General features: G+C 42.7%; 1 protein-coding gene across 5 annotated transcripts in view; it reads right to left on the bottom strand.

Annotated features, from left to right (window-relative positions):
- Nucleotides 1-17319, bottom strand: part of TTC7B (tetratricopeptide repeat domain 7B) — a 311774-nt gene that overhangs the window by 149067 nt on the left and 145388 nt on the right. For all 5 annotated transcript variants that reach the window (XM_073349423.2, XM_073349422.2, XM_073349421.2 and 2 more), the window contains 4 exons: nucleotides 12042-12125; nucleotides 10130-10234; nucleotides 7957-8074; nucleotides 7381-7438 (listed from right to left, as the gene is read on the bottom strand). In XM_073349423.2, coding sequence (XP_073205524.1) covers nucleotides 7381-7438; nucleotides 7957-8074; nucleotides 10130-10234; nucleotides 12042-12125 — 365 coding nt within the window. The remainder of the gene's footprint in view (nucleotides 1-7380; nucleotides 7439-7956; nucleotides 8075-10129; nucleotides 10235-12041; nucleotides 12126-17319) is intronic.

The following is a 17319-nucleotide window of genomic DNA, read 5'->3' on the forward strand; positions in this document are numbered from 1 at the left end:
TTGTTAGAGGTTGCAGGAAATAAACATTGTTGTAACCCATATAAGGAATGCAGAGTATTTGTGCAAAGTTTAAATTGGCTGATGTGTAGTGCAGTAGCATTAAAGAATATAGAAGTGTGTGTAATGACCTGCTTTGGTGTGCAGGATTTGAGATTCTATTCTCCCTGTACCTTGTTTGCAGCTGCAAATAAACTTTTCTGCTTCTCCACCCTGTTGTGATTATTCAGTGAAGCACCCCTGCTGTTGTTTTGCCTTTCGGCACTGGGTGCCGGCAACACAGTGACCATTCGTGCTGAGAGGAGAAGTCCCGGCTCAGCTGACCCGCCTGAGAGTTTTGGACGTCCGGTAAGTGGTGGGCTTCCAAGTTGAAATCGTGGGCTATTCAGAAGTCCCACAGCCTGAGGGTTTCCTGGCAGAGGGCTGAGGAATGGGCCTTGCCTTGCCAGTTGATGGAGAACATTGAGGCCGTGTTGTCTGTGAGAAACCTGACTACCCTGCCTGCTAGGCACGAGCGAAAGGCCACAGAGGCTAGACGGACTGCCCTAAGGTCTTTGACATTTATGTGCAGGTCTAGTTCCTGCGTGGACCACAGACCTGGGGTCTGGAGGTTTCCCATATGGGCTCCCCACCCCAAGTCCAACACATGAGACACCAACTCTAAAGTCGGAGGCCAGCCCCTGAACAGGACCCCTTGGAGCATGCTCCCCAGGGTGTACCACCAGCCGAGGGAAGCTGAGCTGGGTTCCCCCAGACAGCGTAAACAGTCAGTGTGCGGATCACTCACAGGCATAGGACTTTTACAAGTGTCGCACGACTTAAAAGCTCGGGGCACAGGGCATGCCCTGACCCAGGTGCGCTTATCTATTCTAACTATGCTGCTTCTTTCCTTTTTTAAACTACAGGTACTAACTAACTACAAACTAAATGAAGTCCGAACAGGGAAGCTAAAGCACAGCTGGAGCAGAGCAGTTCCGAAGCACCTTCACTGGAGGGAAGAAGGATCTGAGGGTGGGGGGAGCGCACAGTGCCCCTTATACTGTGCCATAGCAGCTCCACTCCAGGGGTTGCTAGGGGTGCACCCCTACAGGTACTGCTAAGGGAAAAATTTCCAGCACCAGTGAACGTGGTAAGCACGCACACCTACTGTGGAATGCACATGAGCAATCACTCAAAGAAGAAAATTAAGTTTTTGGTGTTTTGTTTTTAAAGAGAAAATAAAGAAAAACTACAACTAAGAAAGAAGGAGATTAACTAGCTACTAAAAATACTAATAAAGACCAAAGATAATGATCACAAATGGACTGCTAACGGCCCCTCTCCAGCCAGGGGCGGTTGAGAAGGAACCGAGGGGGGTTCACCCCAGCGCGCTGGTTAGCCTTGTGGTGGGGCAAGTGGGGACAGCACATGTGTGGGCCGAATGGATACTGCTACCAAAATTCTCCAATCAGCAGTATAGGGATGTAAGTGCACCTACAGTGGAGCACTCACAGTAGGGACACTACTCAAAGAAGAACAGAGTAACCTTCCACAGGTAGAAGGAAAGTGCTAATTGCCACCAGGTGGACTCTCAAAAGCACTGAGGGTGAGACCCAATGACTAAAGATAAAATGTAGTCTAGGATGAGGGGAATTCCTGCTGCTTCTGGTAAAACCTCTTTATGTTGTGCCCAAGACAAAAAAATCTCCCCTTAGGCCGGTAACATTGTCTAGTGAAATCCTTCCTACTGTTAGAGAGAATGTCTTGTATAGCCAAGGAGCATGTCTGCTCTAGACTAGATTCTCATCCAAATACCAAGCCCTGAGGTGTAGTATATGTGAATTGGAATGCTTGATCTTGCCACTGTAATGGGTCAGAGGATAGGGAAAGTTCAGGATGGGAATTGGTGGGTGGATGACACGTGCAGGAGATTGGGAAACCAGAACTGTCTGGGCCAGAAGGGGGCGATGAGAAGACAGTCATTTTGTCTTGTCGGATCTTGTGAAGCACGCGAAGCAGGAGCAATAGTGGAGAAAAGGCATAGTTGAGTTGGTCCAACCAGGAAAGTAGGAGAACATTGTCCTGGGAGTGGAAGCCGAGGAGCATTGCTGTTTGTCTCAGAAGCGAATAGGTATGTAGCTGAGGTCCCCCACTGTGTGAAGGTGGTGTGTAGCACTGTCTCGTGAAGTTCCCACTCGCGGTTGATCACAAAGCGTCTGCTGAGTGAGTCCATGAGTACAGTCTGTGTCCCTGGAAGGTAGACTGCGGTTAGGATGATCTGATGGCTGATGCACCAATGCCAGAGATTGAGATTCCAGAGAGAATGAGCAAAATAAAGTATTCACATGTTTTCCTTACTGCTCGGAGTTCCAGGATATGGATGTGCATCCTGGATTCTCGAGGTATCCATGACCCTTGTGTCTTATGGTCATCTATATGGGCTCCCGAGCCCAAGAGGGATGCTTCAGTGAAGATAGTTTTGTCTGAGGAGGAGGGAAGAAAGGGGATTCCCACATGTATGTGATGTGGGTTTGTCCACCATAGGAGGGCAGACAGTACCATGGCCAGGACTGTCAGCATGAGGTCCACAGAATGATGGAATGGTGAGTACACGGATGGACTATGTCTGAAGGCAGTGGAGGTGAAGTCTCATGAAGGGGGTCACATAGGTGCATGAAGCCATGTGGCCAAGATGCAACAGATAATCCCTGGCTGGTACAGAACGATTATTTGTGATGCGAGTTATGACGACATTTATTGACTAAAACTTGTCAGTGGGAAGGTATGCTCATGCCAGGATTGAGTTTATGTTACCCCCGATTAAATCCAGTGATTGCATGGGGTTGAGGATTGACTTCCCAGAGTTGATGCTGACAGGGAGATGAGTAACACAAAAGTCTAGGCATGGACTTCCTGTCAGGACCTGGTAGCTAGGAGCCAGTCATTGAGGTATGGAAAAAACAAGTAGACCATAACGTTATCCCAAAGCGAAGTACTCTGTATTGGAAATGGTTGGCGCTGACTGTAAATCTGAGAAAATGTCTGTGGGCGGGTGAATATCAATGTGGAAAGTGAGCCTCCCTCATAACGAGAGCTTTGAACCACATGCCATTCTCTAAGGATGGAATTATCACTGCCAACGTAACCATGCAAAACTTGAGTTTGCAGATGAAGCAACTGGGGTGGCAGAGATCAAGAATTGGTCTCCAACCACCTTTTTTCATGAATTAAGTTGAGAAGAACCCTGTTCCTTGATATTCTAGAGGAATGCGTTCTGCCGCTCCCCATTGTAATAAGGCGTTTACTTTTTGGGTGAGGATATTGTTGTGAGAGTGGTCCCCGAAGGGGAATGGGGGTTTTGGAGGAAGTAGTATTACAAACTCGATCATATAGCCATGATGGATAACATTCAGCCCCCATTTGTCCATTGTTATTGCACTCCAGGCATGGAAAAGCGTTAGGCTGAGTGGTTGGTGGCTCTCAGGCTTGCATCAAAAATACCTCTTGGCTTGCAGTTGGGTCTGAGACACGGAAACCTGGGGGGGGGGGGGGAGAGGAGAGGAGGGGCCAGGGAAGTAAGACCTCTGAATCTTTTGTCATTTATATGGGGGTTCATAAGGTCTCTGATGACAGAATTGAGAAGACCTGTACCATTGGGTGGACGACGGACAGTGGAACTTTCATTTCAAGGTAGGAATGTAGATGCCCAACAAGCAAAAGGATAGGCCTAGGGTCTTTCAGTATATGCAACGACTCATTGTCTTCTGGTTGAAGAGACGGGATTCGTCAAAAGGGAAGTCCTCAACGGTGTTCTGGACCTCCCTAGGAAAACCCAAAAGCGTGAAGCCAGGACTCCCTACATATCACAATAGCTGTAGCCATGGCTCTAGAAGAGGTATCAGCTGCATCTATTGCAGACTGAAGGTCAGTTCTGTTTATGAGTTTCTCTTCCTTGATGGGGGCATGAAAACTGACATGATCCTTTTATGGGAGGGTCTTAGCAAATTCTTCTTATTTAGTGTAATTCAGGAAATCAAACTTGGCCAATAATGCTTGATAATTGTAAGAAAAGACTTTCCTCCCCAAAATATCTAGCTGCTTTCCTTTCTTGTCTGCAGGTGTAGATCAAAGATGTTGGTGCTTAGCCCTCTCTGCAGCAGCCTGAACTACCAATGAGTTAGGAGCTGGGTGGGAGAAGAGGAATTCTGATCCTTTGGCCAGGATATAGTAGCGTCTCTCTGCTCCTTTAGGGCTGCCCATACATGTGGCAGGGGTGTGCCACACTGTCCTGGCTGGCTCCAAGATGGCTTCATTGATTTGTAGTGCTATTCTCACTGGTCCCGACATGCGAAGAACGTCCAGAACCTTATCCTGGGAGTCTTGAACTCTTCCAATGGGATTTGAAGTTCCCCCATAACTCTCTGTAAAAGCTACTGGAATCATCTGAAGTTATCTGGTGGGGAAGGGTATGATGCAGTCAAAGCCTCATCTGGAGGCTTGGAGGATGGGAATCTAGCCAGCTCTGGCGGAACCACTATGACCAGGGTATAATATTCTTCCTCTGCTGTTGGATCCATGGGCCTCCTTGACAGCAACTCTCTTGCAGACTGGGTGGGGTCTGAAGGAGGATAATGCGCCCAGGGCCCCCAATATGGCCAATAAGCCAGATCAACAAGAGCTTGCAGGGGTCCCCAGTGGTTCTGGGGAGGATAAGAAGGTAGCTGTTCCCAAAAGCGTGATGGTCTCCGTGATGGTGCATAAGAGTGGTATGGTAGAGGCGGTTCTTCTCCCAGTTCCGAACCATTGGAAGAGGAAAAGACAGACTCCGGTTCTAAAGGTGGTAACACTGGAGCCAATGGAATGGTGTATAGCACATGCAAGGAGGGTGACAGACCCCATACCACAGGCACATCCCATGGTGGGAATATGATTTCTCTGGAAGTGGAGGGACCTGATGGAGAAGACTCTTGGATGTAACTGTGGATCCAGATCTCTGTGTTGTGAGGGACACACTCTCTTTCCCAGTTGTTAGTACCGGCGCTGAGGTCTTTTCTGGTATGGGAAAAGGTTCATCACCTGGAACCGCTGGATCCCACTGTTTATGGGTCTTCTTCCCATGCCTGTGGGACTTGGAATGTGCTCTGTGCCCTTGGACTCAGCTGGTGGAAGGAATGTCCAGATTCTTGGACTGGGAGGAAGACTTAGTCCCATGATTTTAGAAATTCCTAATCTCCCAACTCGGCCCCATCATGGGGTCTGTGGGAGTGGTTCCGCTGGCACCAAAGCCAGATGAAGCAGCAAGAGGCGCACTCCTTGTTGAATAAGGCCGATATACACTAGGGGTTCTCCAGCATGGTCTGGATGCCGTCTCACAGTCATCTCCACGAGATACTTCCGGAGACAAAGTGCTCAGCATTCTCGGTTGCAGCTGGGGAAGGCATGGCAAATACTATACCCAACTGCAACGTGAGCTTCTCCTAGGCAGCAGAGGCAGCATTGGTCGTTGTCACTGACAGAGATGGATCATGGCAAGAGCTGCAGAATTTGAAGCCTGGAGTTCTGAGGGTAGCCCGGTACTTGCATGGTACTATGGGGTGCACGAACGGGGAAAATCCCTGAAGTCTACTCTAAACTAACTGTTACTAAAACCAGGAAATAAAACTACAGTTAAAATTGCTAAAACTATCTACTGCTATATTTTTAGAAGTACATCAGAGAGAAGGACACTGAAGGTTCCGACTCATACCATGCACTGGTAAGAAGAAACTGGAGACACAGTCAGCCTGCCCCACCATCCAAGGCGGGTAGGGCGCATAAGCAGGCCAATGGGTACTACTTTCAAATTCTTCGAATCAGGACACATGGTGTGCATGTGTAACCCTCTATGGAATACAATAGGGACCATCGCTTGAAGAACAATAAATATTTGATAATTGGATCTTCAATCTAGCAGACAAAGACCCAGTGGCTGTAAGTTGAAGCTAGACAAATTCAGACTACAAATAAGGGATACATTTTTAACAGTGAGGGTAATTAATCATTGGAACTATTTACAAAGGGTAGCGGTGGAGTCTTCCTCACTGACAATTTTTAAATCAAAATTGGATGTTTTCCTAAAAAATATACTCTAGTTCATACAAATTATTCTGAAGGATGTCTATGGCCTGTGTTATTCAGGAGGTCAGATGAGATGATTACATTCGTCCCTTGTGGCTACAGAATTTATGAATCCTCAATGTTCTAAGAGCTTAAGAGTCTCAAGACTGTTACAGACTGCAACAACTGTTGTAACTCACTGATAAGTGAGTGCTACAGGTCTCCCTGTGTGCTGATCCACATAGGAAATTAGTTGTTACAGCCCTCAGATAGCGAGCCATGGCTTTTTAGCTCAAGCCATAGATGTTCATGCTTTTGCTCTGAAGGTCCATGGTTCAATTCCAGTATGTCAGCCAAGATGACAACTGTCATACCATCATAGTATCATACATGTCCATTTCTCCTCTACTCTCCTCCAATCTAATGCTGCCATATTAAACAAAACCCTACATGTTCATGTAAAAAGTGATTCAAGTATAAGTCAGTGACCCACACATTTAATAGGAAAAAAAACTGCAAAAGCATTTTGTCTTTTATATAATGCAAGCGGGCTTATGCAAGAGTACATACATTAGCAAGAATCAAGTGTAGACACTGTGGCACTTCTACCATTTAAACTTCTTTCTATATTTATAATCTTTGATTCATGTACAAACCGACCCCTTTTTGTTCCCCCATTTCTCTTCCAAATAGTTCTGTCCCCGGGTCAAGATTTGGGGATGTGCGCATGTGTGATTTGCATAGTCATTGCCTGCGCTGTAACTGTTCTGTGGTTACAGAGGACTTCATTCTCCGGATCTCGCAATCCAGCATCTTTTGCAATGATAAACTCCCAATTTATTCAAATGCACAAAGAAACTATATCACATATCACTCTAAACACTATGCATACACAATTGCAAAAATCTTGGTGTACACTTTGATCAGTGACAATCACTACAAAAATGATTTTACTGGATTCAACAGTGACCTTAAGACTCTATTTCCTCCCCCTCTCCCCCTTTAGCACATCAGAAAGAGAGAATATTTCTTTAAAAGGCTGTTAAGTAAACAATATTCTCTGGTAGATGGCACCAAAAATATCTTTAATAATGAAATCAGGGTAAATCTTTAGGAATCTGTTTGGATTTGCCTGGTAGAAACTGATGAAGTGAATGTTAATGCAATATGTTCTGTACCCATGAAACCAGACTCCCAGAGGTAAAATCCTCATTATACAATCTTCATAGATATCTTTTTTTAAAACCACATAACAAGGTTTTTCACTATGTACAGCTGAATGAAATGAAAAGATTAACACCCACTCACCTCTGAAATGCAAGAAGAGCCTTTCTCTGCAGGACCTCTTGCATCCCTCGCAAAGAAGCTAAAAAAGGATATATTTAATCAGCAATATTTAAGAGTCAAAGATTTGCTTGCACATGCTTATTGAACAAAGATTAATACATTCACAGACTATTACAACAAAAATGATACAAAAAACGTACAACACATTTTCTTTTAGAGGCTGGTGTGTTTGAGGTTTTTCTATGATATGACTGGTATTTTCTAACTTTATGAGTATGTTTAAACTGCAGGCGGGAGCGTGCTTCCCAACATGGGCAGACACACACCAGCTTTGCTCGAGCTAGTGCACTAAAATTAGCAGCGTAGCCAAAGTAGCATAGGTGGCAGCTTTGGCCAACTGTTTGAATGCATACCAAGGGGGTCTGGGCAGGTTTGTGCTCAGGTGGCTAGCCGGAGCTGCCGCCTTCTCTGCTATTTTGCTACTCTGCTATTTTTACAGCGCTAGCTCGAGCAAAGCTAGCACATCTGTCTACCCACGCTGGGAAGCACACTCCAGCTGCAGTGTAGACACACCCTATGCGTGTATTTTTTACTTACCATCAGTGGCTTGCAGGCTGTAAGTTAGTCCCAGTGCTAGAAAGCCTTTTGCTTTGAACTCTGATGTTTTGTCACCAACATCAACAACCGTTTTGGCAAATCTTTCCGCTTCTTCCAACTGCAAATAATACAAAAGAAGAACATAAGTCTTTGGAAGATTTTTGCTTTTGAAAACTCCACACACAAAACCGTAAATATAAAGCAAGCCAAAATCTGTGTTACAGTGACTCCAAAATTAGAAAGAAGTGTACAGACTATGGAAGCAATATACATTAGGTCAGTTTACCACATAATCTCAACCATTACCACTTTCTTTAAGCACACCCTGCCCTTTTCCGCCTGTTAGTTTTCCTCTTAACTTCACAACAAAGAATATAGCTCTTATACAAAGCTGAGGCACGCATTTCTATGGTGAAATGGGAACTAGCACTGAAAGGATACAAGTGAACTTGAAATTTAGTCTGTTAAACAAACATACAATACCTGTCCCTGAATCCCACCTGCCAACCTTTACTGTCTTACAGTCACATTTTCCAATTAAAAAAGAAAAAGAATGTTTTCCTGCTGACTTATTGCTCTGTGAAACACGCACACAAACAAATGCAGAAACTAAGGCCCTGATTCCTCAAGACAGATCTCTGCATCACATGCACACCCATTGATTTGGATTTGCTAATGCAGAGCTCCTTGTAAGATCAAGGTCTGTCTACACATTCATATACCACTCCCTCTCTTACACTTTGTGTTGTCAAGTAGTTAGACTATAAACTGCTAAGAAAAACAACATGAATTTACTGGAAATGAAACTAAAACCTACGTGCCCAATACAGCAAGCTGCTCCATGCAGGATTTACCCATACAGGGCAATTTACAGGACTTGGACCACTATTAGCAATCAAGCAATACTATGTTTTCAGCAACTTAACAAGTCATATCCCTGCTACTGCACCATTTTCTCATTTCTGCTTGAACTAAACAAAAGCGATATTTATAAAGCACTGCCCCGCCTCTGTGGTACTGTACATTCAAAACAAATTAAATATAACTACAATTATTACAAAAATTGCACCTCTTCCTCTCAACCATTTCCTCTGGAAGCTACAGGCCCACCTTGCAACTCATACAATAACCACAATGAACATTAAATTATTCATTTTATTAAATCAATGTGTTGTGTAGAGAGATACCAGTTTCAAGGGCATCTAATAACATATTTTACTATTAAATAACACTTTCAAGTTAAATATGGTCCCAAATTTAGGCTGTATATAAAAAAGTGAGTTTTTCCAAAACCTAACCTCACCAGAAATGTTACTACGAAATTCTTGTGTGTGTGTGTTAGTTTTTTGCGGGGTGTTAAGGACTGTAACGAAAGCAGGTTTTTATGTTGCTTTATTATACTCACAAATTGTTAAATTTTTCTTTCTAAACTAATAAACTAAAATGTTTTTTGTTTTTGATCTTTGTATATTGATATAGTATTCATTCACTTCCTATTTGCACAACTCAAAATTTTTATATTTTGCAAAAGTTTAATACATTTGAAAAACAATGTATATACATACACACACACACAGTATATGTACTACATATCAAGAGGAAATTTTACCTTCTGATCTTGGGATGTCTGAATAATTAATAAAATTTAATGTTGTCACAACTCCTCCCTCCAATTATTTACTCTTAAAGCTAACATAAGTGACTAATCTCTGAACCATATAACCATTAAAGCAAATGATGTGCTGTGTAGATAATTACTTCTCTCTGAAATCTGTATGCAAAAAATTCTGCTCCTATATAAGTGAAAAAGTTTTGTGCTAACGTAGTTGTCATTTATTAAAAAGTCAGAATTTAACAGTTACCACCCTTTAGTGTCTGAAATACATTAGCTATTTCTTATAATACCAGATATCAAGGTGTGCTAACTTTTGTTAAATGTTGACTTTAATGGCAATAACTGTTCCTGAATATTTTTAAACGATGGAGATATAAAGACACTGATAAACAGTACTGTTCAACTGCAATCCTACAGAAAATATTTGTGCTGTATTTTAATCAATATTCTATTGTGTGCTGTCAGTGTGTCTACCATATTTTCAAAGTCCATAACCAAGGATTTGTCACATTCTGAAATGCTCAGTTCTTGCTGATCTGACTGCTAATATAAACTTACCCAGTGAAGAGATCCCATGCATAACTTTGCAGCAAGGAGTGGAATAGTAGCATCATCTGGTTTCAAACGTATACACTCCTTCAAGACTTTCACAGCTCGAGCAGACTGTATAAAAATATATTTTTCACTCTAAAAACTCTAAAAGCATAAGCCCAACATCTCACAATTGCAAGACCCCCATGTTACATTTTCTAGTTTCTGTTTTACTAGCTGAAGGAACCATTATTAATTTATTTCTATTTTGACAATCTGCCATAAGCATCTGTACAGATCAGATATAAGACTTTATACACTGTATAGTCAATCATGCTGGATCAAATGCCAGCCCTGCATACCACTCCTGGTGGAGCTAGAAAACTGCCCTACCAGGGGAGCTAAGGGCTCACCTTTGGTCTATAGCAATCCACTTCTGATCCCCGCCACAGCATAGGGGCATGACTAAGACTGAGGCAGGGGGTTGGGGTGCAGGAGGAGGTGAGGGCTCTGGGTGGCGCTTACCTTGGGGGGGTTCCCCGGAAGCAGCAACATGTTCCTAGGTGGAGGCGCACCACCTCTGAGTGCAGGCACTGCCCCCGCAGCTCCCATTGGCCACGGTTCCCAACCAATGGAAGGTGCAGAGTGGGTGCTTAGGGCAGGGGCAGCGCATGGAGCCCCCCAGGCCACACCTCCACCTAGGGGCCGCAGAGACATGCTGGCTGCCTTAAAGAGCTGCCCAGAGCCTGCCAGCCCCGCCAGACGCCCTCCCCAATAACAGCAGGGGCCCCAGGTCACGCGCTGCCACCTGCCCCCCACCCCCACCACCTACGGTACCCCTAAGGCACCATTTTAGTTAGGGGTATATAGTACAAGTCATGGGCAGGTCACAGGCCGTAAATTTTTGTTTACTGCCCATGACCTGTCCATGACTTTTAGTAAAAATACCCATGACTAAAACGTAGCCTTAGGTATGACTAGTGAACGGAAGGAACGAATATAGCCAGAACAAGCTGTACTCCAGTGATGCCCAGCTGACATAACAGCACGTAAGGGACCTTTCTGAACTGGGGTAGTATAGATCAGCTCTTTATGGCTACCTGAGCCTGAGGCCTTTTTTCTTCTGCTACTGTCCCCAGCATAATTTAGAGGCCACTCTAAAAATAAACTGGGCATGGGGCAGAAGAAAAAAGGCACCAAGATAGGGGATCCACAAAACATTCCTTTAAATAAATAAAATTTTCTCAGTAAATTATCTTTCTTAGTAGTAAAGATATGTGCACAGTCAGACTTGGCTTGGTGGAAGAAGGAGACATTAACTATTCATAATATGTAACAAAAATGGCTTGTTCTCCATACTAATTCATAATTAAGAGGAAAAATGTATCCAAAAGATGAGGGTTGCCATATTCCAACTCAATTTTTACTTGTCCATGAGGACATCCTGGACAAGAATATTTGACAAATAATGGTGTGAACAGAGGTCCCAAACTAAATACATTTAGAAGTCTATTGGATTGTCTTCCAAGATCAGTTTGAATATATGAGCTTGGATCTAAAAATCAAACACCTGTTGATCACAGTGGTAGATAAAAAAATAAACTCTATTGCATTTTTCTCCAGAGTAATGTCTAACTGATCTAAAATAAACAAAATAATACAGCTTACATTTACTTTACTGATTAGTTTAGTATGTATAGCAGAAAAGTCCAAATATTTAATATTGGTCCCATCTAGATTGTAAATTCTTGAGGCAGGAACTGTATTTATTTGTGCCTTGTACCACACTGACCACAAATTTATTGGTACACTATCCACAGAGCTTCTGTGAGGATTAGTTAATGTTTTCAAAGTTCTTTGAAGATGAAAAACACTACGTAAGTTTTATTACTACTAGCCCTCAATACAAAGAATTATATACAGAAAAGATTAGACTTACTTTTCCTGCTGCCATTAGGGACAATGCAAACTGATACCAAAGATGGAACTCTTCAAATGCAAACTTCATCGCTCTTTCTAAACACTAATTTTAAAGTAAAAATGATTAATAAATTTATAAAATACTAATTAAGGGCTTTCAAAGATTTATGCACATGCTTATCTTAATGGCCTAAGAAGATACAAATCTACAGGCAAGCCTTTGGATTATTTTGCATATACATCCTCACTTGAAGTATATGAAATGAAAACCTAATTGGTTCAAATAATCTGCATACCTAGATAATAAGCTCTTTGGGAAACGGACTGTCTTTCAGTTGTGTGTGTTTAGCACTAGGGGTGGTAGGTACTACAACAATACAAATAATAAATACTACTACTTAATAAAACAAAACAAACAGAAGCTGTCAGAATCTACAGAATCATTCTAACAGAAATTTACAAAATTTAAGAGCCAAGGAGAAAATTTCTCTCCCTTACACCATTAATGTTTAAATATTGCTATGGTGGCTGTTCCTTTTTATGCTGATTGAAGGAGTGATACGTATCTGCCATGTGGCTGTTAGATGCGGGACCTGAGACTTCTAGCAGGTGGGTGCTTATTTAAGACTCAGGTGCCAAAGGAAACTACATACCCATCTTCTCATTCAAAGCGAACACTTGTTGCAGCAGTAGAACCCTCACAATTGGTCACTGGTACAATGAAAAATTTATCTGGCAGTATTATTTCCAATTTAAAGAAACATCTGGACTCAAACTACTGGTGGGTATGAAATCAGAATACTCATTTATTACACTGAATATTCAGCTAAGACTCTCACTTAGTAATTGGATGCCATAAGGCAGTGGTTCTCAAAGCCGGTCAGCCGCTTGTGCAGGGAAAGCCCCTGCCGGGCCAGACCGGTTTGTTTACCTGCCACGTCAGCAGGTTCAGCCGATAGTGGCTCCCACTGGCTGCGGTTCGCCGCTCCAGACCAATGGGGGCTGCGGGAAGGGCGGCCAGCACATCCCTTGGCCTGCGTCGCTTCCCGCAGCCCCCATTGGCCTGGAGTGGCGAACCGCAGCCAGTGGGAGCCGAGATCAGCCGAACCTGCGGACGCGGCAGGTAAACAAACCGGTCCGGCCCGGCAGGGGCTTTCCCTGCACAAGTGGTGGACCGGCTTTGAGAACCACAGCTGTAAGGTACATTGATCATTATTATATAGAGATTTAATATATTTAATTAGTGTTGTGTATCAATTACAAAAGTTTCATATTTGCTGTTGCCATTAAGAAACCATTTTCTCTTATGATTATTCTGGTTTTATAAATGAGTCAAGAGATTGGATGCTCTTCTGGATTAAACAAACTGATTTAGCAATTACCATCCTAGCATGCAAAGCCCAATTATACAAACTTGGTGTACTGCACTGACAGATGTCCAATAAATACCCCCAAATTTTAAGAACCCAAATACTATTTCTGATATTCAAATGAGCCTTCAGTATTATGGAAAGCACAGAAATAAAACAAAACCAATATTTATTGTGTTTCCATATAACAGGAGCTGAAGTGAAGTACGGTACAATACTGAGGCTGAAATAGATGAAAATAGTAGGAATGTGTTAACTAGGCATTCTGTTTACTGAATAATATTTCTATAGGAAATTCTTTTGAATACAGAAATATTGTTAATTATTATCCTTAAAAATTACAGTACCATATGCACATTTACATTTCACCAGTGGTGGGTGTTTTTTGTTTTATTAAAACAATCAGTAATTCCTTTGCAGAACTGTTGCACAAAGATTTTTGCAGGTGGCATTGCAACCTATTACATCGGGTCACAGCACCACTCACTCAAATTTTGTCTGGCCATCCCTATCAGGAATGCCTACCCAAATCTCAGCAGCCCCCGGGGTCAGGTGACAATGCCCAGAGCAAGTAGCCAACCCCTGCCAGCCCTGCAGGACCGGAGCTGCTGCAGTGGGGTGAGTGCAAAGAAGGTTCACTCAGCAACTCCCCCCCCCCAGGGCCACCCAATCTCTGGGGCAGCAGCTGACCCCTCCCCAGTGCTACCCACCCACTGGGGGCAGCACCTGTCCCACCACCACCCAGGGCAGAACCTGGGCCACTTTAGCCTCTTGAAATGTTGGGAGGTATTTTGATGGAGCTCTAATCCAGAAACAAAGATCTAATTCCCTTGATATGGAAGTTTGTCCTTATGATCTCTTCTTGCTAATAAAACTTATCTACTTTTCTCAAAGATTCACCATTAAAACGACGAGAGTCTCTCTTTAGCTTTGATTTACCTACTTGTTCTTGCCCATGATACCATAATTCTTTCATATGTAAAGTGGGATTTTCAACAAATCTGTTAGGAATGAGAGTGCCAATGAACTTCTGCTTTTGATATTAACCAGTTGTACTGCGATTCCACACATATTTAGTGAGCCCTGGTTTTCCAGGGTAATTGGAATTGGTAATTTCCAGTATCTTGACAGCTCTTTCATAGCAGATATATTGTTTTGCAATTACCACCTTTGATGTGTTTTCCTTGACCTCCATCAAACTGTCTTCAAGTTTAATTTCCTATCTGTATTAGGGGTCCTTAAGGCTGTCAACCTGGAGCCAAGGAATTCCATTTTGCTCTGCAGTGCAATGGAAAACACTTGCACATGGCCCATTTTTTCCCCCTTTTAAGATGTGAAGTCTCAACTGAAAGGTTCTCTGGTTCTCAGGATTGCCATGAGATATGAACACATGGCCTAGTCATGGACATTGAGAACTCTGTTATAAAGTTGTACATATAGTGGTGTGTATGCATACATGTTCTTTTAAAAAAAATATATTGTGATTTTAACATCTCTCCATTTAAAACTGTTCCCCTGAACAGGAGCCAATAAATAAATAAATGTTTTACAATCACTATATAGTTTTTATAATGTTCATGAATTTAAATTCAAACGTGCTGTGCTCTTCATGAATATATCTGGTCTCAATGCATGCCTGTTCTTGCCCAGTTCATTCTGCATCTAGAGCTTGATTCTGCAAGGTGCTCATCACTCTGCATCTGAGCCAACAAAATGGAGCCAAAACACTCCTCACCTTGCAGTTTCAAGTCTTTACTTTCTTCCTACTAGTTTAACTATGAGAAAATTTCTTATTCCAGATATAAAAATAGGATTTGGAATGCATAGTCACATAACAGGTAAATCTCAAAATAAGCTACCCTGGCTCATGCAGTGCACTACCGTTGAAATCAGTGATTAATTCCAGTTCAAGAATTGCAGCAATCAAGGGAGCTGAACCAATACGGTTAAATTCAGTGCCTTGCACAGTGACAGGTTTCAGAGTAGCAGCCGTGTTAGTCTGTATCCGCAAAAAGAACAGGAGTACTTGTGGCACCTTAGAGACTAACAAATTTATTTGTGCTTAAGCTTTCGTGGGCTACAGCCCAATTCATCAGATGCACAGAATGGAACATATAGTAAGAATATGTATATACATACAGAGAACATGAAAAAGTGGAAGTTGCCATACCAACTCTAAGAGGATAATTAATTAAGATGAGCTATTATCAGTGTATTATAAAATACACAATTTTGTGGGAATTTCAATACTCAGTACAGACCCCTGACCTACTTTTTGATTCCCTCTCCCGCTCCCAGTCAATCACAACTCCCAGAAAATGGCATATTTTTCCACATTGTGGAATTGTATTTATTTTAGGACAACAGAACAAACAAACAAAGTGAAGTCCATCCGGACCACTCTACCTCAAGTTCCAGGGCCACTGCCTCTGTTACTGCCTTTAACAGCAGTAATTATTGTAGAGGCATGGAATATACACACACAAGTTCAGAGACATCATTTGCAGAAGTGAATGTGTTATGTGACTGCTAGAAAGCACGGCACTGTAATTAAGGTTCTGCATTATACTGTGAGGCAGACTAATATATTGTGTGAAAGGCATGTCCTTACCAGCTGGAGTTAGAAGAAAGTTCATTGCAACTATGCAGTGTATCTTTGCCATTGGAAGCATGTTGGGTGGGCATTAGGGTATGGTTAAGAGGTGACCCACAACTTGGTAATTCCAACCTCAATCCTTTTGATATCAAGCTTTTGGTTATGGAATAAAGAAAAGAAACTAAAAAGTGTAGTAGAAATAATCCTCCCAGTTCTCTGCGCTAGAGTCCTTCTGTGGGTGGATGACTGATCAATGACCTCCCAGGGCTTTCCCAGTGAAGATCAGATGATTACAGGTTTCCTGCTGGGTTAACTAGCAGAGGAGCTAGCCAAAGAAGCAAACTTCTTTAGGTCCTGCTGGTCCTGGATAAACACTTGCAGCAGATAGTTGAGGTTGACTGCAGTGACAATACATCAGCAGCTATGAAATGCAGAACCATGAAATGCTAAATAGAGCTACGAAATGCTAAAACCAATGAAAAATCTAAGGTCAGTAGGTAAGGATAACAAGGAATTTTAAAATTCGAACAGTAACTAAAGAGTAGATTAACTAGATATTAAAGAGGAACTACTAAAGATAAACATTTTTAAACCTGCAGGATGGGACAACTCAGCACCAAAGTGTTTTAAAGATGGAAGGTGGTAGATAACAAGGTGGACCGCATGAAAGTGGTCAAGTGGGAAACCATCACTAACGTCATCAAACCAGTGACCAAATGTTAACTGTCGACCTCCCAGACAAAAGAGCAACAAAATAAGACTTTTCAGGCAACTTACTAGGCAGACTGGACCTGGGGTAAAGATCTGCCGACTGAATGTTGAAGACCTCCCATGATTCAAGTGTGACTACCAGGAGAAAATGCTGAAGAAGATCACCATCCACAGGTACCCGCATGGCCCCACAGTACGCCAACATTTTTATGGCTGACTTAGAACAACGTTTCCTCAGCTCTCGTCCCCTAGCACCCCTACTCTACTTGTGCTACACTGATGACATCTTCATCATCTGGAACCATGGAAAAGAAGCCTTGAGGCATTCCACCATGATTTCAACAATTTCCGTCCCACCATCAACCTCAGCCTGGACCAGTCCACACAAGAGATCCACTTTCTGGACACTACAGTGGTAATAAGCGATGGTCACATAAACACCACACTATACCAAAAACCTACTGATCGCTATACTTACCTACATGCCTTCAGCTTTCATCCAGAACACACCACACGATCCATTGTCTACAGCCAAGCTCTAAGATACAACCGCATTTGCTCCAACCCCTCAGACAGAGACAAACACCTATAAGATCTCTATCAAGAGTTCTTACAACTAC

The sequence above is a fragment of the Lepidochelys kempii genome, chromosome 6 (assembly GCF_965140285.1).
Source record: "Lepidochelys kempii isolate rLepKem1 chromosome 6, rLepKem1.hap1, whole genome shotgun sequence".
Classification (NCBI taxonomy): Eukaryota; Metazoa; Chordata; order Testudines; family Cheloniidae; genus Lepidochelys; species Lepidochelys kempii.